The following is a 20,157-nucleotide window of genomic DNA, read 5'->3' as shown; positions in this document are numbered from 1 at the left end:
TTTGCGTTTCTATCGTGTAAAAAATGTCAGAATTTTTCATGAGGAAAAAAATGTCTTTTTTCGTTTCTCTGGTTTAAATCATCTGCCCAGAAACTAAACAAAGGGCAGAATTTAAGTCAGAGCAGCTCTGTAATTTATAATCAGCACTTACGAGTTGTGAGGAGGATGAGTGTAGGATTTTGAAACATTACTTCTTGCTTTGTTACAGGGTGATATTATCTCTTGTGCTGGATCTTACCTATATCTGTGGACAGTCAATGGCCAGCTTCTTGCAAGCATTAACACCACCTGCAGCCCCAAAAGCCATGTTGTTTGCTGCTGCTTCGCTGAAGTGATGGACTGGGACACACGCAGCATCATCATCACCGGAAGCACAGATGGAGTGGTGAGGGTAGGTGGATGGGAGAGAGGAGAGGGATTCTTGATTCATTACAGACCAGAGGCAGAATTTTGCATCCTAAATGGAGGGACAGAGCTACTAAAAACCCATGCCACTTTCTTAACAGGGCAGCACAGGGCAGAAGCTGAAAATCAGAGTAAAATATGTGCTTCCTATCAGCTTTTATCCTCCTGAATGGAGGAGTCTTTGCCATTCCAGAAGAGTTTTGAAAATGTGCTTTTCATTCTGAAAGCAAAAATTATATTGCCCGTCAGAAGTATGTTTGAGCCGCTGGGAAAAACAATTCCCTGCGAGGAAAAAGCAGCACCTGGCTCTTATAGCTGTGGATTGCAGTGCATTGCCTAAAGAATTCAGTATGCACTGCCTTTGTTTTACAAACGGAGACACTGAAGTAGAGGTGGTTTTGAGGAATCATTTAGGTTCACTTTTACATAGATTGACACTGCAGAACCTGTAGGATCCATGGTTTCTGAGAGCTGGTTCACAGCTCAATTTATTAAGTCATACTTTCTCAGAAGCAGGAGAAAGTATGACTTAATTCATTGCTGATTCCACCTCCAGTCTGGCAGGAGAGCTTCCTGGGTTACCAGGATCCTCATTAGTGCATCAGACCTGCAACCTTACCAGCTCTCTACATATGTTTCTCCAGTGTGACACCCTGCAGCATAGTGGCAGAGGGAGAGACCACTGGAAAGTCCTCTACTGATGATAGTCCAGTTTCCACCCCTTGCTGGGAAGCAGACATTCACATCTCTCTCTTGTTCCGTTGTTATAATCCATGCTTTCTCCCTTTTTACCTCCTTGCTGGCACAGCTGTGGAGGACTGAATACACAAATACTCCAGGCCAAGCTGCTGGACTGAAACTGCAGAGAGGCGTGATGGAAGAACCAGGCAACACAGGTATGGCCACAGGGTGGGCTGTGAACTGCCGTGTGATTGTGTGCTGCAGACCTTATTCGGTTGTGAGGCAGAAGAAGGTGTCTGAGTACAGTGGTGTGAAGGGGGAGATGGTGCAGGTGACTGGTACAGTGTTACTGAAACCAGCAGCAGCAGTAGTGGGTAGCCACTGCCCTACCTTAGAGACAGAGCATGCCCCTGAGCCAGTAGTCTCATGGGCACATCCTGCCGGGATGAAGCTGAAAGCTTCTTCATAAGCTCTGTCATGGGTTCTGTCAAGCTTGATAGACCACCTTTCTGCATAAACCTGTAAGACTAATGAACTATCCTGGCTCTAGAAAGCCCATTCCCTGGGCACCTCTGCTGATGGCCTGTATTAAAGTATCCTGGTGTAATGTCAAAGTGGGCAGTGCTAGATCCTGCCCTGGGATGGAACAAGGAAGTTTGTTTTCTTTGCCACCTTAAATGAGGTCAGAGGCCCTTCAAACTGGTAGGAGGCCAGCAGCAGGCCCTAGTGCGTGGAGCTGTTTATTCAAGGCTATGTCAAGCTGAAGCTGATACCTTAGAGTTCTTGCATAGCTGAGGTTAATAAGATGATGGGACTACAACGCTGACTGGTATTAAAAACAGCTCAAGCTCACTTCTCTGTTCTAACAAATACAGGAGCTGAAACCTGCCAGGGAGCTTTAAAGGCACGTCCTAAATAGCACAGCTTGCTTCTCTTCACATTTTATAAGAGAAAGAAATTGTAGTGTTAGTATGTATAATTTACACCACTTATTTGCTGTGATCCTCATTACAGACATTCTCTATTGCTTCAATTTTAGCCACAAAATTTGCATTAATATAGAGCTATAGATGTAGCATCTGCATAAAAAGATATTATACAGTAATTGGGCATTACCACTGAGATCTTCAAAAGTGCTGTTCATGGAACTTGGCATCTACATTATTTTGATTGCTATGTGAAAATATTTATACGTACAGCGGCATATTGGAAATGCCAAACCAGATGCCCATCGTACATTTTGTCACATCTCAGAGTAGCTAGAGCCAGATGCTTCTAGGGAAGGTGCAAGAACACCAGAGATTCCAGATGTGAGATAGCCTGGCTGTGGTAGCTACATATTTGGTTTCATTGTGGTCTCTAATCAGAGATTGCTTTAAGTCAAAGCAAAAGACAACATTCCTTCCAAAATCCGTGTAGTATTCAGTAGTAATTTTGTAGATTATTTTTACATGTAGAAATGCCCGATTTGTTTTAAGAATTTCCTAAATTCTTGTTCATAACTTCCTGTGGCAGATACTTCCATGTCCTATTTACTCAGGTACAATTGCATGGGAATGTCTTTGAACAAACCGAGATTTTAGCTATTTTTAAAATTTATGTCTTGGTTTTCTAAATAAGGACTCAAAAGCTGCCCATGGGAGCACAGCAGAATACTCCTGTTTGTGCCTTTTTCAGAGAGAATCATGGAAGACATGTACTGACCCCAGGAATCTGCTAATGTGTACAGACACACGCACCTGTTTGCACAAGAGCATAAGGATGCATGTTCTCAGGCATGCACAGCAACAGCGTTCTTTAATAAAGAGTTGAGAGGTGTAATCAAAGCGGCGATATGTTCCCTTAAACTATTCAGATGACTTCAGAATTATTTTAAATAACCAAATATTCCCACATCTCATTCTACACATTTAGGAAAATAAAATTAATACAAAACAGTCATTAAAAAGACCAAAGTAACGATGATTGAGTTATGTTGTTGGGGGGAGTTGTGTGTGTGTGTGTGAAATGTTCTCAGCATTTAATTATTGGATCTGTTATGAGCAGATTTAGATAAGTTGATAATACCAGGCTTTATGTAATTTCTTTTTACTAGGCAATTATGGGCTGTATTATATCCTGGCAGCAAGGTATTGTGGGGCATCTTATTAAGCATAGAGCCAGTGAAAACTGATGAACAATTTTGCTGAACTAGGCATGCAATTTAGAAAGCAATAATACACAAATCCAATTTAGTACACAATTGATACAGCCGCACGTCAGCACATGTAACTATCATAGCCACAAATTAAATTGGGATGGGCCTATTTTGCAACAGCACAGGCTGAGATTAAATATATTTGTTCTCAACTTAACAACTTGCTGACCGTAAATAATAACAATCCCATCCATGCTGCCCCCAGACACTTTCTAAATATTTATTTTTAAACAACAGGTAACAAGTGTGGAAAACATCTTGTTCTCTGTCGGGAACTGAATCCCAGCCTTGCCTTGACTGGAAAAGCAAGTAAGACCAGCCCAGCGGTGACAGCGCTGGCCGTATCCAGGTACTGTCCTTCCCTTTGCATTGCAGCCAGTGCTCGGCAGAGGGCACCACGCCAGCATCGGGCTCTCCACTGCTCTGCCCGAAATCGGCAGGTTATTTTATTCTATTCTGGAGTTTGTATTACTGCTGGGTTTTTCTCATTTTGTTTGTGTTGTTTTTACTAAAATCTCAGTCGAATCACTGTGTCTTAACCAGACGCAGCCACTCTGGGAGCTGGTCTGGCTAACTCTATTGAGAGAATGGTGTTGGGATAGTCAGTGGTCAGAGAGGAGACAACCCAAGAGAAATAGCAGCTTTCGGCCAGAATAGGTGTAGAGATCGGTAACTGCTACACCGTCTCTGCACCACAGAAAACCCACTATCCTGGGAGTTGCTGGAGATGCTAGCTCCTCAAAATGTAAACAGGAAGTTTTTGGCCCAAGAACAACTTTGTTGTTAAAGTCCACTCAGTTTGCACAGCCCGCAGTATTTTAGTTTACTAAATCCCCCTCCTGCAGTTTCATCTGGCTGTAAAATTTGTTATCTCCTACCCCAGGATGTTATGATGTACTGTAAAACAGTTACTGTCTTTCTCTCCAAAAGTATTGGCATTTTGATAGTTGCAAAAATGACTCTAAATCTGAGCAATATGGAATATAAGAGCACTTAGTGAGTGTGATGCACAGAAAGTGGGAAAGTCTTTTGGGGGAGGGTTAGTTTCATTAGTGTTGATGGCACTGCATGCAGCAGAGATTTCAGTGGCTGAAGCCATAGCATTGTGTGCTGACAATTCAGAATTCTGAATCTGGCCAGCAGATTTAATTAACATTTGTACAGTCTCAGGATCAGAGAGGTGTAAGAGCTCTTGATCTGGCTAGACTGTCCACAACTAACCCACTGAATTCCAGGAAAGTTTGGATTCAATTCTAAGTTCAGTCTTTGAAGTATGAATCTTTGTCTACTCTATAACATTGATCTTCAAATTTAACTTTAAAGACAACCTTCTCCCCTGAATGTTACATCCTCCTAATTATTACATGTACAGGAGAAGGTCTTGATCCTATTTGCATCTTGTTCTTAAACATTTTTCTCTTCTTTTTCTTTCTTTCTCAAGAAATTCCTCGAAGCTCCTAGTTGGTGACGACTGGGGAAGAGTCTGCTGCTGGTCTGTGGATGGATAGAAAGAAATATTGAAGAACTCTTGCTTTTTCAGCCTTTTGGATGGAGAGAAAATTACCCTTCAGAGCATGAAAGAGTCAGAAACTGGAAAACTATGGTGGGGACTGAATCTCAAAGGAGTTGTTGGACTGACCCTGCAGTCAACTCTGATTGAAATTAGAGAATGGACTCCAAAGTTGTGAGACACACACTGACAGACATGCATATAGTCCATGAGATTTTGCAGTATTTGTCCTGGGAAAACTTTTGTATTTTAAATGTTATTTTTACATACTGAATTTGGCATAATACATTGTATTTCACAAATAATAGTTAGCAAGTAAAACTGCCTTGATTATGCCAAAGAGCTTAATAAAATAACATATTCTAATTTTAATACCATGAGATCAGAAAACACTGAGGCTTCAAACAGATGTTAAGTGAGTTTGTTGCAGTATCTTTGTTCTTATTAACATACAAGTATGTTAATAACTCTGTTCCTACTCTTCCTGCTTCCCTGAATCTGTATGAAAATGTATGCATGCCTTCAGAAAAGCTGTGTTGTTTGCAAAGTGAAGGTAGGATTTCCCAGGTTAACAGTGGTGCCTTTATCCAGCCCCATTGTGAACATGTGTTACAGTGCAATCTTTACTTTCCTAGTCTCTGACAGTAAACAAGGCAGGCAAAATGCATGGAATGGGTGAGGGTGAAGATCTGACACAGATGGTCAACATATTCTTTCATTCTCCACCTTCAATGCCTTCTTTTCTAGCCTTGTCCTCATGGAGTATCAATATATGAGACATACTTCAGGATCTACCTTCACAATCACCCTGCATGGTATAAGTGGGTATTTGTAATATAAGAAGGCTTAAGAAGGCCTTAGTGTAATACATTTAAGTGCCGTTGTGTCCCAAGTTGAGATGAAGTGTGAAAAATCAAACTCCTTAACACTTTATGAGAATTTGAAGAAGATAAACTGATAACTCCCCCTCTCCTCTACCCTCCTTGACCTGGTAAAGAAATTGAGTATCTTATGCAGAGAAGGGCTGAGTAGCCACTTAGGCAGAGCAACTTCCTGAACACCGCAGACTGGGTCAGGACAGAGCCAGGAAGAATACGAAGGACATTACGGCCATGAAGGCCCTTGTGTTCATATCACCAAACACAGCCCTAAACAGACAGAGCCAAGAGAGTTCCCTGATTTCCGCTGCACTGGGACTGATTAGCACTGCAGGAGTGAAGCCCTGTGTGTGCTGCACTGGACAGCCAGAGTTTGAGGAACATGAGTAACTGTTATATGCCAAAATCTTGGTGCTAAAGACTTGCCAGCATCATTAGGAAGAATCTGGAGTAAAAGACAGGTTTTTACAAGTCTTCCTCTAACTATACCATCAACTTTCTTCTTTCTGTAGGGCACTGCTTTTTCATGACTCTTGAATTATGTTGCTGAATGAGCAAGACTTCCTATGGCAAACAGCTTCCTTCCTTACAGAGTGCTGATACGTGTGTGTGTGTGTGTCCCCAACCCACCCCGCAGCTCAGCCTAACCTCTACAGTGAGTGAGGTAATTGCCTGTGGAAAATGTAGTAATTAGAGGCTAGCTCGTGATACAGACATACAAGGAAGGCTGCATTATGTCTACACAGATGACCTGGCTGGTTATCCTTTCTAACCTCCAAGTGCGTGACTTGACTCAAATACTATCTTTTCTGTGCTCACTGAAACATACTCTGAAAACAGGCCCAAATGCACCAATGTTTTTGCAATCAAAGTAACCCTATGGAGCAAAGGTGGACCATGCCCATCTTTCCTTTTCCTGAGCACTAGAGAAAGGACAGTTTTCATAGAATTCAACAAAATTAAGTACACTACTTCTTTCCTCTTCCCTCTCTGCACATTCCTCAAAAATAAGCTGTGATTTGGATACACGGACAGCAAAACTTTCACTCCTGTCAACTGTGAATACAGCTTTACTGAACCATGACAAAGATGATGATGAAGAGCCATGAAAGAAGCTCACTACCTACATTTTCATTTACCTAGTAGGCATCTTGATAACTTGCTAATTGTGTCTCCTCTAGCTTTTTCAAGCAGCCTGTCTTTGCCAATAGCAGATACTCTCTTTCTTAGAGCTGGCGCTGGCACCTACTTTGCAGCCTGGACAGCAGCACTAGTGGTTCCAATGCTCTAGACATCAACCTGACTTTGGTATAAGAAGAGACCAGCTATAGGCTGGCCATGCATGAATTTGACAGGCTCATCTCATTGTCCCTAATGTCAGTTCTCTGACCTATTCAAGAGAAGGACGAGGTGCATCAGCTGCTCTTTTGGATCACAGAGAACAAATCCAGAGCGTGCATGTGTGAATGGAAGTCAAACAATGGCTTGTTCTAATGTTCAGGGAGTTGTAATTTGGGAGAATATAAAAGGCAAATGGATAGAAATGGGTTGCAATTTCGTCCTGGTGAAAATTATGATTAGCAGTGATTTGCTCTACAACAGTGCTTGGTTGAGAAAGTTTTGGTTTCTTCTCTAGCTCTAGAGGATTTTCCCCCAGAGTTGTCAGTCATGGAAAGATATGCATGCTGTGAGTACCAAAAGCACCACTCCTTGCTTGCAGAGTTAAGGCACAAATGTAAGCATGTTGCAATTGTTGAATTTCCCAGGTCTGATACAGCCAGCATGTGCGACAGTGGTAAAATGCTACCTGGTCATTTTTCTGCAGGCAAGTCTCTGTGACATGAAGTTTTTGCTAAAAGAGATTTGTAATATATGGTTGAACAAGTAGCTGTATCCAATCCTCTTACAAGTACCTACTTTTATATTTGTGTTGATCTCCTGTGTGTTTGGTAAATGATGAATGTCCATGAAATTTTGTCAGTTCTAGATGTGGAATTGGCTTTCACTGACAGATAGACAAGTCTTGGTGCTAGCTCAAGGCAGTAGTGGTGCCTACTTGGTGGGTACCCTGATGTGATACCAATTCTCTAATGGCTGTGTGGGATGTAGGGGTAGCAGATCTAGAATATGCTTGAAAAATTAAGCATGTAGAGAAAGTCCACAGCAAATAGTTTCTGCATAACTCCATTGTTACTGTGGCACAGTGCAAACATCACTGGCGTGTTGTAATTATCTCAGAACCAAGTTTTGCAAGCACTAAGTAGCTCAGGGTGAGAATTACCCTTAAAAGAAATCCAATCCCATTAGGATAAGAAATGCAGAAATAAGGCACAGTCTTAACTCTGCCCTGTAGGGAAACCAAGAAGAGAATGTAGAACAGCACAACCTTTGTGTGACTTTAAAAATCAGTTTAATCTAATCGGAGCTTATAAACCCTAAAAGACCTTAATCACACTTATTTGGTTATTGCACAGACCATCTTGCTTCCTTGTTCAGCAATAGAAGTCTTATAAATGTTACAGTGAGCATTAAATACTGTTTGATTTCTGTAGCTTTCTGTTGGCTAATAAAGGCTAGTGAAGCAATATTTGCAGAGCTGCCTGTGCACTGCAGGACCTTTGCATCCTCATAAAAAAGGATTTGCTCAAATCTTTTTTGAAAAGTCCATGCAAACAGATCTGTAACTCTGACAGGAAAGTTTTGCCTGAGATTGTCACCATGTGCTACTGCTCCCAAGTCCTTTTCATACAGGGATCTCAAAGCTTGTTACAAGAGGCTATTGGTAAGAAGACCACCTCACTCAGCATCACCTGTGCCTGTCACAAGGGAAGTTATCTGAGAGCTGTATGAGCTAAAATATTGTGTGTAAATATGGTCCCTTCGACATGAAAATGCAGCCTGTTGTGCTCGCCTGTCGTCTTTCAGAGGGATGTCCCAAGGAAGTTGAAAAAGAAGCCCAGAAAAGCTCTGGACTTGATCCCAGCTCTCTTGTTGTCTCCTGTTTGGTACTAAGCACCTCTGAGCCAGGTAGCTGGAGTGATTTGTTTGCTTATGGTCACACAGATCACTTAGGGATCAGAATAGTTGCTGCATTACTGGTGTCACTCTTCAGACATGTGCTTAGCAATTACTATCATTGAAGTCAGCCAGGCTGATGGGGAGGTGTGAGAGGGAACAGGGCTGGTGGAGGAATGCCAACCTTCCCTATGCCAACCTTCCCTTACAGATTGTCATCAGAGCTCTTCCCAAGTGTTGGGAGGCTCCTGAAGATTTGGAACATGAAGTTTTTAAAAGGGAACCCCCTTGTTCCCTGCACTGGAGTTAAATGCTTATGGAAACCTGGTATCCAGAACCAGGCAGCATTCAGCTGTACATTGGGATCTTGGTGACCATAAATAATATTTGCTGTAATGAGCACTGAGCAAATGTAGGCCTTGTGATGAGGACAGCTGTGCCTGTGCTCAGTGATCACTTCATGTGTTTCATACTCAAGTGTTGCAACCCTGTGCATGTGGAGGGTTGTTGATGTAGGGCAGTCACTGAGGGAACAATGGGGAGTGTGCTGGCTGGGTAGCTGGAGCTGAGGATGTCAGGTGAGTCCTGTGGTGGAAAGAACATCATGAGCTCTTATTGATGGAGGAGAAGCTGTCTCTGTGTAGGTGACTGCAACAGCAGCATGGGGACTTTCCCTGTTTCAGGTCAGAAATTGTGTCCTTGTTCAGTTTGGGCAGGAGACTCTAAGGACTTTGCTTCTCCCTCGTACATCTGTTCCCTGGCCAGGACGGGAAATGATGAGTCATGCTCCCCTAGCCACTCCAGTTTTGGTGGGATGCTAAGCTCCCGTGGGGGGAGCACAGGGATTAAGCCACTGGAATGAAGAGCTCTTTGGCCACTCCTGTGCTTAGTCTTTCCCTATGATTTTCTGGCTGTGGCAGTCTCCAGTGGAGAGGTGACAACAAGTTGAATTTCCTCTGCCAATATCTATGTCTTTATACTCCCTTATTTTACTGACACCACTGGACTAACCAAAATAAAATGTAGTCAAGGTGTAGTTGTTTAAGTTCCCATCTTTGCCACAGTTGCAGAGCATCAAATCTGGTGAGCAAGCAAAAGGTATATCTTTATTGTGACAGTGGGACCATGCATGTTGTAAACAAGGGATTCCAGTAGCATTGTAGAAATAACCAGAGCTGCTGCCAGACTATGAGGTAATTTGTTTGGGAAGGTGAAATCCTGATTTGCTCTAAAGCCTTTGTCTGCCTGGCAGGCTGGCTTCTGCCTGTAGCCTGGCATTTGTTGACTTTAGTTGTGTAAGGACTCAGTTACCACCTTGCTGGGTGTAGCAGCCTGTGGGCTTCATGGTAGGTGTCTGTTTGAAGCTCTGGGCAGCTCTTGACTCTTCAGAGCCCGATTATGAGCTGAATATATACTCCATATTTGGGCTGTATATTTACAAGGCCCTTCCCTGTGGCAGTGCTGGGACTGTGATAAGTGGGAGGAGGCCCACTAAAAATCTACTCAAGCAGGTCTAATTGTACCAAATAGAACGGCTCAGTAGAGTGGAAAATAGTCCTCATATATCTACCCGAAGAAGATAATGACCTTTTAAATAACAGAAGCAATTTTATTTCAATACCCCAATTACTCTGAACTCTCAAATGTCAAAGTGCCGAGCACTTTCAAAATAACTTAATTTAGACATTTATAGCACTTAGACACTGCTAGTTTCTTATCTAACCTAATTATGGGTTGTACAGGAAATGGCAAAGCATCCCAATTAATGTTATTTTTTATAGTGATACATAGAAGTGGCCTTTGCCATTTGCCGTCATCATGTGCACAGTGATTTACTAATTTTGGCTTTTGAGTTAGTTCCCTGACAGGACAAAGCTCTTCTATCCTCTCGTTGCTCTTTGAGAGCAAGCAAGGAGGTAGTGGAGGTAGAAATGAGCATAGCTATGTTTGCCTGAGGGATTTGAAGGGCCCATGTTCCCATGAGACCAGAGTGCCATTGCAAGGCCAGGACTGTTTAAGGCGTAGAGGTGCCATATAGGATAATAATGGCTGGCTGTCACTCTTGTTGATCCTCTCTGATCTGAATACTTAGGCCAATATTCTCCACTTACTTGTCTCCCACAGGATTGGTGCAGGGGAATGAGATTTGTAAAGCTACTTAACTGGCTGCCTGAAAAATCCCTTCACAGACAGTGCTGAGCAGTTTGCCTTCTAGTTCCTACACACAGCAGGCAGAATCAGAGGTACTCCGTGAGTCCTTGTCTGCTTTTATGGTAAGGGGAGGAGATATGTTCAGTTACCATGTTTGAAAGTGATAACTGTTGCCCATCCTCATGTGTTTTTTGCCCTGTGTATTTTACGTGATGTCCTGGTTCTGTGCTGTGCTGATGTTCTGTTTGTCTACTGGGGAAAAAAGGCAAGAAGATATAGTCTATATACTAGGAAACATTTTGAATGAGTAGGGCTGTGGGGAAATGGATGGTGAGAAGAGTATGGAACCTTGTCACTGTAAGTTTCCAAGAAGAGGTTAGATCAATCTCTACCAAGTCAAGTCAGGCTGAATTGGTCCAACTTTGAGATCAAGTAATGGACTAGCTGATGTCTCGAAGTCTGTTCCATCTCCATGTTCTCTCTTTTTTTGGTGTGTGTGTTATTTCTCTCAGAAAAAAAAACCCCAAAACCTCAGTCTTCTATTGACATGCAGTCTTTTGATCTACTTACCTCCCAACCAAGGTAGTAAAATGTAGTCAAACCAGGTGGTGGAAGAAAGCACGCCAAATGAGTTTTTCACATTAGTGCAGGAAACTGAGATCAATCGTTATGCAGTGGAATTTAGGAATTTTATTTTACCCTGGCAGGTTAGACTGAAGCTAAAAAAGACCTTTCACTCTGATGTCCCTCACCAGAGGTATTTTGGAGAAGCCTTCAAAAAGCAGAATTTGACCTACAAATCAAACATCAAATGAGACCTCATCTGGTCTGAGTCCTGCTATGCCAGCACAACCTGGCCAAGCCCTGGCAAAGGACACAAGTTGATTGAACTTCTTAATGAAGATAACCCCACAATTATGTTACAGTTATTCTAAAACAAATAATTTGCTTGTAATTACAGAGATAATGACATTCTGACCACACCTACCAATTAGAAAGTTGTAATAAAGACTAATAAACCACCTTTTCCTTGGGCTGCAGAATCAACTCCCACACAGCCTGTGACGCTAATATGATTTACTCCTATTTGCTGATGGAGGATTCTGGTAATAAAATTTAATGTGGAGGAACAAGGTGCATTTAACCAAAGCTGTAAACATCTCTAATTCTATTTAAAGCTATAGGGTGCAGTACATTAACATTTAACAATCTCATACTAAATTGGTGTGAAGATATAACAGAGCTGTATTTGTTAAAATTTCAGCACTAGACCATGTTTTACCAATGACAAGAGAAGGAGTGACCAAAATAGTATGACTCAGCAAACTCTAACTGCTGCTTAATAAGGTATTAAGAGTCTTCATGGGAGCTCCTGTCATAAAAGAACAGTGGACCACATTCAGCTCTGTTGCTGTTCTGCTGAAGCCAGAAGGAGTTAGGCTAGAGATTAATTCAGCCTTGCGTTTCCTGCTGGAACAAGTGAAATACAATTTATTCTGCATTTCTCCCGCTAATTTTCTCCCACATTATGGAAAAGAAAATTTCATTGAGTATAGTCTTTCAAGTGAGTTGCTTTGATACTTAAAGATGTACAATTAATTGCAAAGTAAAGGATGATGTTCTTCTTTCTCTAATGATACAATCTGACGTTATTAAATCTGGGTGGACACTGCATAAGAAAAGGCATAGGAAATGTCTGTTCAGGAGGATGGCTGTTCTCCTAAGTATTTCTGGCCTCCTTTCACTTAGCTGGTCTGTTGCATTTCAGGATTCTGCTGTCATCTGAAGTCGGTCACAAATGGAAAACATTTTAAAATAATCATGGAATTTTCTGCAGAATGAAAAAAAAAATCAATTCCCACCTACAGGGATTGTCTAAATGCTGAGTACGACATAAACACGTATCCTTGAATAAATAATAAATCCTACACAGACTGAGAGAACTTCTCACTAAAAAAGGTTATTTATTTAGCTCAATTAACTATTATTTGGGGAATTAGATATCAAACATAAACAAGGATATATAGAGTATTAATACACAAAGAATGGTATTCATTAAAATACTGGGCATAAACATACAGTAGAGGATTTTTCTGAACAGTGGGCACATTGGCCAGTTCTATGTAAAAGGAATGTTTATATACCAAACTTTCTAAAAAGTTTTCACAACTAAGGGGTCAACTCATTAATGTGTTAGGGTTTTATTTCTAATTCCAAAGGAATCACTAATAAATTCTATACTTTTCTAAGGCCTTCCTTATAGCTGTCTGCATGAGATGTCCTCTCTGAATAGTCAGATCCATGAATGTTTGATCACTCTTTAGCATCAATTTCTTTTTGGTCAAGTTGATTGCTGTTGTCATTGAAAGTTCATCACCTGATCAGAGAACAAGGAAAGACACCATGCCCTTTTGGTGGGTGATTAAACTCCTGGGGTAATAGAAGGGTGAAACAAACATTTTCTTGACAGTTCACAAATGCAGACATTAAAAATGCAAATAATTACCAGCAAACCTATTGATAAATGCTGGCCTTAGTTTGGAAAGAACTGTCCTGATGAGGGTCTAGAGTTGGAAATAGTACTGTACATAATGGCCAGCCTGACAAGCTTTTCTTAAATTCTTTTTTTTTTATGCAAGAGATTTTTATCTAACATGGAAGCAGGTGACTGCATTTTACATTTACACATCCTGGCTATACAGTAACAAATTATGTATGCTGCCTAATCTCTACCCCCGTTTAAGAAAGTTAAAAAGCAGTTTATACAGACTCGCTTATTCTGGTGAAACCCTGCAAAAGGGCGCGCTCTCCCTTTGTCGTGTGTCCCCATCCCTGCTTTGTCACCCCTGCCTTCCTCCCCTGTGCTCCCATGCAGTAACAGGGATAAGGGCATGAGCATTCCTATGGTGGTTCCCAGCTGTGCTCTGAGCCCTGGTGAGAAGTTGCTGTATCACTAAAAAGCCTGACCTGTAAAGGAGGAAGCAACTTGGATCACCTTGATTAGGATTTCAGAACGCAAGGCTTGCAAGTGCTACTCTGAAATCCACACTAAATACTGCTGAATGGGTGCTGTGTCAAGGGCCTCCCTCTCAGACCTGGAGAGGACCTGGCAGATGCCAAGTATCAGATCTCCAGGGCCTATGGTGAACTAAAGAGCCCATGCTTTTACATCTCCATTAACTTTGCGGTTACTCAAGGGTTAAAGCTTCCCAAGGGCTGAAAGACATTTAGTACCCAACTCTCCCTGACCTTTGGTGGCATTTGGGCATTGGAGATTTAGGAGCTTGAAAACATCAGTCCAGCTATCTTTCATGTCTGAAATGCCCAGAATAGCCCATTTTTCATGAACATGTATCAAAGGAAAAGGAAGAATCCCTTCCTGGTTATCAAGAGATGAAGAAAGAGGAAGAATATTTTGTGCTCTCACAGTAGGCTCAGTTCCCTATCTCTGGAGCCCTGGTCTTTGCAAAGAAATAACTCCAAAGTAAGTGAGCAGGACGTTAATGGAGCCTGCCCATATTAAAGTAGAAGCTGTGCAAGTGTTTCCTGTAGATCAGCAGCTCAGTAATGTAGGCCACAGGAGGAAACTTTTGCCGGTTTGGGAGCACCAATATAGACCAAGGTCAAAAGCAGTCCTGGTTCTGTCGAAGTCTTTTACTCACTATCAACTTTTTTCCTATTCCCAATCAGAATTAAAAAAGGATCAAATCCTGGAAAATGCTCCCAAGCTATAAATATTCTTGGAGGTTTAACTATGGATGTTTCTTTTGGATCATTCTGAAATGTTTGATTTCAAGCATTTAAGAACTTTACTAAAAGTAACTAAGATTTTAAAGGCAATGTCATTTAGAAAGGGAATTTGAAAATATAGAAACCAAACCTTTTTATAATTATTTCGGGGGGGGGGAAGTAGAAGAAAAAGAAATTTCAGCTTTTCCTTTGCTGTAGAAAAAAGTCTCAGCTTTACTGAGTTAATATTTTTCTGATGGGAAAAATAGCATTAAATTGACAAATTTCCTGGTTAGTGGTCTTTGCCTTTAGAAGCAGGCTGATGTGCACGGGTCCTGCCACTAGTCCTTCTGAGGCTTGTTAAGATGTTGATGTTTGCAGCTGGACTCATCATATTAGCATCCACGAAGGAATAATGTTTAGTATTGAAAATGCCCCAGGTGGAACTTCAGCCCATTTAAAACAGAGGGGTCGAACACTACAAAGGGTGTTTCTGGGATGTTGCTTGTAGACCAGCTGCTTTTTCTATGATTACTTTCAGCTACATTTTGTTTAAAAGTCTCATAGAAAAATAGAAGTGCATGAATGGAAATAAAAAAATAAGGACATTTGTATGATTTTTATAAATAAACAGCACAGCAAGAATTAAATAGAACACAGACAAAGGACATTTATACAGGCATGAACTATTACAGCTTGTTCTCCTCAAAGAGTATCTGTGCATAGACCGTCGTACTGGGAATGCCTTTGGCTTCCTGAATCGGCTTCATAAGTTCAAGTTCAGCGTATGTTAAGTTCTCCTCTGCAATTTTTGGCTAGGAAACAGAACCAACAAATTACAGTTATAATGTCATTACCACTGAAAGTAAAAGATGCCCTAAATATTCTATAGAATGGGCTATATTTCTTCTCTCACGCATGCTAATTCTACTATGCTGTTAATCAGTTTAGTCTGCACTAGAGTTAGTTCATAGAAGTTGAAATAAAAATAATATTAAAAATAAGAAACAAGAAATAGTAGGATTTTCAGGTTCATTCCCAATTTCTCCTTGTTTCTTGAACACCGAACATTTTAATTTGACCATTCAAATATTGCAAATTGAAAGATGTGTGTTAACAAAATGTTCAGCCTCTTTAATCCTAAATTTTCCAATTTAATTTTAGTTATTGCAGATTTCACTATTTAAAAAATATATATATGCCAGATTCACTTCCCAGCTGTAAACCTTGGACCAGTTACATCTAATCACAGCCACTCAAAGTACCTTTCATTAAGTTTCTTAACAGAACCAGAAAAACATGTTAAAAATATGTAGAAGGCAGCAAAAATGGATAGAATTGATTTACTGTGATTCCAATGGGATTTCACCGCTCTTGCCATTATATAGATGAGTTCAGAACAAAGAACAAAGGCCATACCACCAAAGCTGTCTGATGTATTACAGTGGTTGTGTTTTACACTTAAAACTATAAAACTTAGCTAAGAGAGACATTATCAAGAAAATTTACTGAACGAATTTCACACGGGTGACAGAAGAGCTGCCTGCTGCTATCGGGGACTTCATCCAGACTCAGAGTGGTGGCTTAGAGGAGCAAAGTCTTGTCTTGTGGTCCTTTGTGTGTGTTGGCTCATCAGTTGGAAGTGGGTTGTTCCTATCAAATTCACCTCAGAAAGCGTAGCAACAAACAAAAGAGTTGCTGTGGAATTGTACGTGGGGCCCTAGTACTTGAAATGGATTTTGGTTTGTCTGTAGAGGATTAAAGTCTGTGCTCCCTGAAGAAGAGTGAAGTGCTAAGGCCCTGTGCAAGTGAAGAACTGGAGAATTTGTTCTTTTATCTTCTTGGGTACTGTGTGCTACCTGAATGTAACTGGTGTCCTCAAGTCTAAGCCTAAAAAGGACAACTAAAACAAAGCAAAAAAAATTTCAGCCATGCAAATTTTTGCAGTAACAAGGAAAGGTTACATCTCTGAGACCAAGAAAGGCTTTGCCAGTTGTAAACTGAAAAATGACTCAAAGTTCATAAACCAAGATTTTCCACACAGTACTTAAATGTTATCATGAAGAAATTGACTATATTTTCTAATGCCAAGTTTCCTTTATGTTTTATTTACTGCTATTTATTTCTTTCTGATTTAACATAAATGATTCCTGTTTCCTTGAAATGTGTTTGAATAATTATCATATTGTCTTCTGGCTAAAAAGATAAACATCTAATATCCTCTGAAATCAGTCCCTGTGCTCCCCTGCTTCCTGTCTTTTGCACTGCTCTGGCATTCTCTCATTTTGCCTTGACAGTTGCACACACTCTGCATTTCAGATTGTTTCCCTCTGGGTGGATCAGTTTACACTTTTACAGCATTAATTTAATCTTATTTCTTCTCTGCAGATCTGATCCTGAAATACTTTGTGCAGCTGCTGCTGCAAGTGGCGGCATTGAAGTCAGGTCTGTGCATGTGAGTAAAGACCATTTGCAGGGCTAACTGTCTGCAGGACTGTAATCTTTGCATTTGACTGTTCACATCGTCTTTCCTCGTTCCCCCTCTTGCATGGGTAGTCCTACTTAGTCTCAGCTTCTGGTCCTCATTCACTATCAAATGCTCCACTGTTGATTACATGGAAAATTTCCTGCTTTTGTTGAATTCTCTGGTGTAATGATTTAAAAGGACCTGCTGTGGATCCCAGCCTGATCTTGTATGTAACAAAAATAAACCCACACGTTTGTTTTCTTTGTTCATGTATCGGGACTCAAAATAACTACAATGTTTAGAAAGATATTTGTCCTATCCTGACGTTGACTTAAAGAGTTAGAAAAAACTCTTGCTCAACCATTCTGATAATTAATTTTTATATTCCCCTCTTCTTTCTAGCCTGAGAGTATTGGCCTCAGTTTCTAGGCATTTAAGTTGTTTTTGCCTTTTATGAGATTTCAAAACTATATGTGCCCAGTAGTTAGTAGAGAGGCTAAATACAGCAATTAAGTAGAGGCTGGACATCACAATCAGAGAATCATAGAAGGGTTTGAGTTGGAAGGAACCGCAAAGATCATCTAGTTCCAACACCCCGCCGTGGGCAGGGAAACCCTCCACTAGACCAGGCTGCCCAATGCCCCATCCAACCTGGCCTTAAACACTTCCAGCTTCTCTGGGCAACCTGTTCCAGTGCCTCACCACTCTAACGGTAAAGAATTTCTTTCTCATATCTAATCTAAATCTCCCCTCCTTCAGTTTAAAGCCATTACCCCTTGTCCTGTCACTCCCTGCCCTTGTGAACAGTCCCTCTCCAGATTTCCTGTAGGCTCCTTTAGGTACTGGAAGGCTGCTATAAGGTCTCCCTAGAGCCTTCTCTTCTCCAGGCTGAGCAACCCCAACTCTCTCAGCCTGACCTCACAGGAGAGGTGCTCCAGCCCTCTATTCATCTTTGTGGCATCCTCTGGACTCACTTCAACAGCTCCATGTCTTTCTTGTACTGGGGACCCCAGAGCTGGATGCAGTACTGCAGGTGGGGTCTCACAAGAGTGGAGTAAAGGGGCAGAATCACCTCCCTCAGCCTGCTGGTCACACTTCTTTTGATACAGTCCAGGATACGGTTGGCTTTCTGGACTGCAAGTGCACATGGCCGGGTCATGTTGAGGTTCTCATCGACCAACACGCCCAAGTTCTTCTCCTCAGGGCTCTCGATCCATTCTCTGCCCAGCCTGTATTTGTGTTTGGGATTGCCCCGACCTGTCTGCAGGACCATACACTTGGCCTTGTTGAACTTCATGCGGTTTGCATGGGCCCACTTCTCAAGCCTGTCAGGGTCCCTCTGGATGGCATCCCTTCCCTCCAGTGTGTTGACCACACCACACAGCTTGGTGTCGTTGGCAAACTTGCTGAGGGTGCACTCGATCACACTGTCCATGTCTCCAACAAAGATGTTAAACAGTCCTGGTCCCTAAGGAACGCCACTTGTTACTGAGCTCCATTTGGACATTGAGCCATTGACCACAACTCTTTGAGCGCAACCATTCCTTATCCACCGAGTGGTCCATCCGTAAAATCCATATCTTTCCAATTTAGAGACAAGAATGTCATGCAGGATAGCGTCAAATGCTTTGCACAAGTCCACAATAACACCAGCAAATGTTGAAGATTTTATTCTCAGTGTATAATAGCACATCTAGTCTCTATTTGAAGGTATTGGGAGTTTTGCTGCCAACTTCAGTGGGTGTCACCTCAGACCCTCAACGCAGAATGATACCTTGCATGTGAAAAGCCTCCTAAAAACGAATCTGATAAAACTTTACAAACATGCTGTTGGTCACTGCCAGAATAAAACTTTACATTTTCTAAGACTGACCCACTGCATCTTTTGAAGTAGAAATATTTTCATTGTTCTGTAGAAATCGGTTGCTCAGGGCAAGCTAAATCTGTATGTGCTTTCCCCTTTGCTGTTTAATTGTATTTCATGTTATGTTTCCATTTAGAAAATGCCGCATGTCCTAAAATAGCCACCCCAACGCCCAGCTCATGTAAATTTTAGAACTAAGATTTATGAAATCATATTGTCCAGGTGTTTTATTGTATTATCTCAAAATTGCATTGTTTTCTAGTGTAGATTATCTCTTTATTCTTACTTTATTCTATTATGCTTGGATATGAAAAATAACACTAGATTCCCCAAAACAGGTCATTGGGCAGTAGTGGCTGATGTGTTGCTTTCATACATTTTTATGATGTTCCTATAGTAAACATAATTTAATAAAGCCAAAACACACTAAATAAATAATTGCATCTAGAAAAGCAATAAAACCAAATAAAATTAGTACTTTCATAAGTGGAAAAGGTACTTCAATTACTGCTACAAGCAACAGCACACCATAAAATGTGTAGAATAATTTCCCTTATGCATATTTCTAGTATGTAATAATTTGATTGAAAATATGAGGAAACACACAGGAGGTTCAAAATTGTGAAGGGTATACAGTTTTCAGCAAAGGATGCGTAATAACAGTGCATGGAAGCCAACACTACTTTAAAGTATCTATGGTAGCCAGGGTTTTATTCCATACACTCTTCTGTACTTCATTTATCAACCACATGTTTAATTTAATTTTGCTGGTTTGTTTGTCCAAAACAAATTTTTTTTTGAACAGGCAGGGAAAGAAAACTAATTCTACGATTTCGTCTCTCATTTGGATTGGATAGAGTTTTGGCAGTGTAAACCTGGCATCCTGCCACCAACTCCTTTTTGGAACAATAGCGTGACTTTAATAACTGATGTTATAGGTGGGACTGATACTAGGGCGGAAGAGGAAGAGACAGTGAATGACTGGCCATTCACCTCTGTCTTTCCGTCCTGGCTCTTCACTTAGGAGGTCATTGGGATTTCTATGGCTACAATATCCTTTCCTGAAAATTACATCATTGTTCTAAAATAATATTGAAATGATTTCTTCAGATAGAATTCTGTTCCAAAGTGACATTTCTAGATACAATCTTTATCTTGCATGTCTGTTTTCTTGCTTTGGGATCACTCACTTTGCAGAAATTAAATTAGAAAGAGTCATCATTTTCCAGTGTATCTACTGGCAAATGCAAAATGATTCCT

At 41.1% G+C, this 20,157-nt stretch overlaps 2 protein-coding genes across 6 annotated transcripts in view; one reads left to right on the top strand and one right to left on the bottom strand.

Annotated features, from left to right (window-relative positions):
• Positions 1 to 10,428, top strand: part of WDFY4 (WDFY family member 4) — a 153,077-nt gene extending 142,649 nt beyond the window's left edge. For 2 of the 3 annotated variants that reach the window (XM_054832026.1, XM_054832027.1), the window contains 4 exons: positions 209 to 391; positions 1,214 to 1,301; positions 3,521 to 3,632; positions 4,725 to 10,428. In XM_054832026.1, the coding sequence (XP_054688001.1) occupies positions 209 to 391; positions 1,214 to 1,301; positions 3,521 to 3,632; positions 4,725 to 4,791 (450 nt within the window). In that variant the 3' untranslated portion in view covers positions 4,792 to 10,428. The remainder of the gene's footprint in view (positions 1 to 208; positions 392 to 1,213; positions 1,302 to 3,520; positions 3,633 to 4,724) is intronic. The other variant, XM_054832028.1, reaches the window with a different exon arrangement.
• A 2,014-nt stretch (positions 10,429 to 12,442) lies between these two features.
• The window catches only part of VSTM4 (V-set and transmembrane domain containing 4), a 39,309-nt gene continuing 31,594 nt past the window's right edge, over positions 12,443 to 20,157 (bottom strand). Inside the window, exon 8 of one of the 3 annotated variants that reach the window (XM_054832659.1) lies at positions 12,443 to 12,668. In XM_054832659.1, coding sequence (XP_054688634.1) covers positions 12,657 to 12,668 — 12 coding nt within the window. In that variant the 3' untranslated portion in view covers positions 12,443 to 12,656. Of the gene's footprint in view, positions 12,669 to 12,691; positions 15,382 to 15,431; positions 16,470 to 20,157 lie in introns of those variants that run through there. The other 2 variants (XM_054832657.1, XM_054832658.1) reach the window with 2 other exon arrangements.

This window comes from Grus americana, chromosome 7 (genome assembly GCF_028858705.1).
Source record: "Grus americana isolate bGruAme1 chromosome 7, bGruAme1.mat, whole genome shotgun sequence".
Lineage (NCBI taxonomy): Eukaryota > Metazoa > Chordata > Aves > Gruiformes > Gruidae > Grus > Grus americana.
The sequence above is the reverse complement of the archived record's forward strand: the minus strand, read 5'-3'. Positions and strand labels throughout refer to the sequence as shown.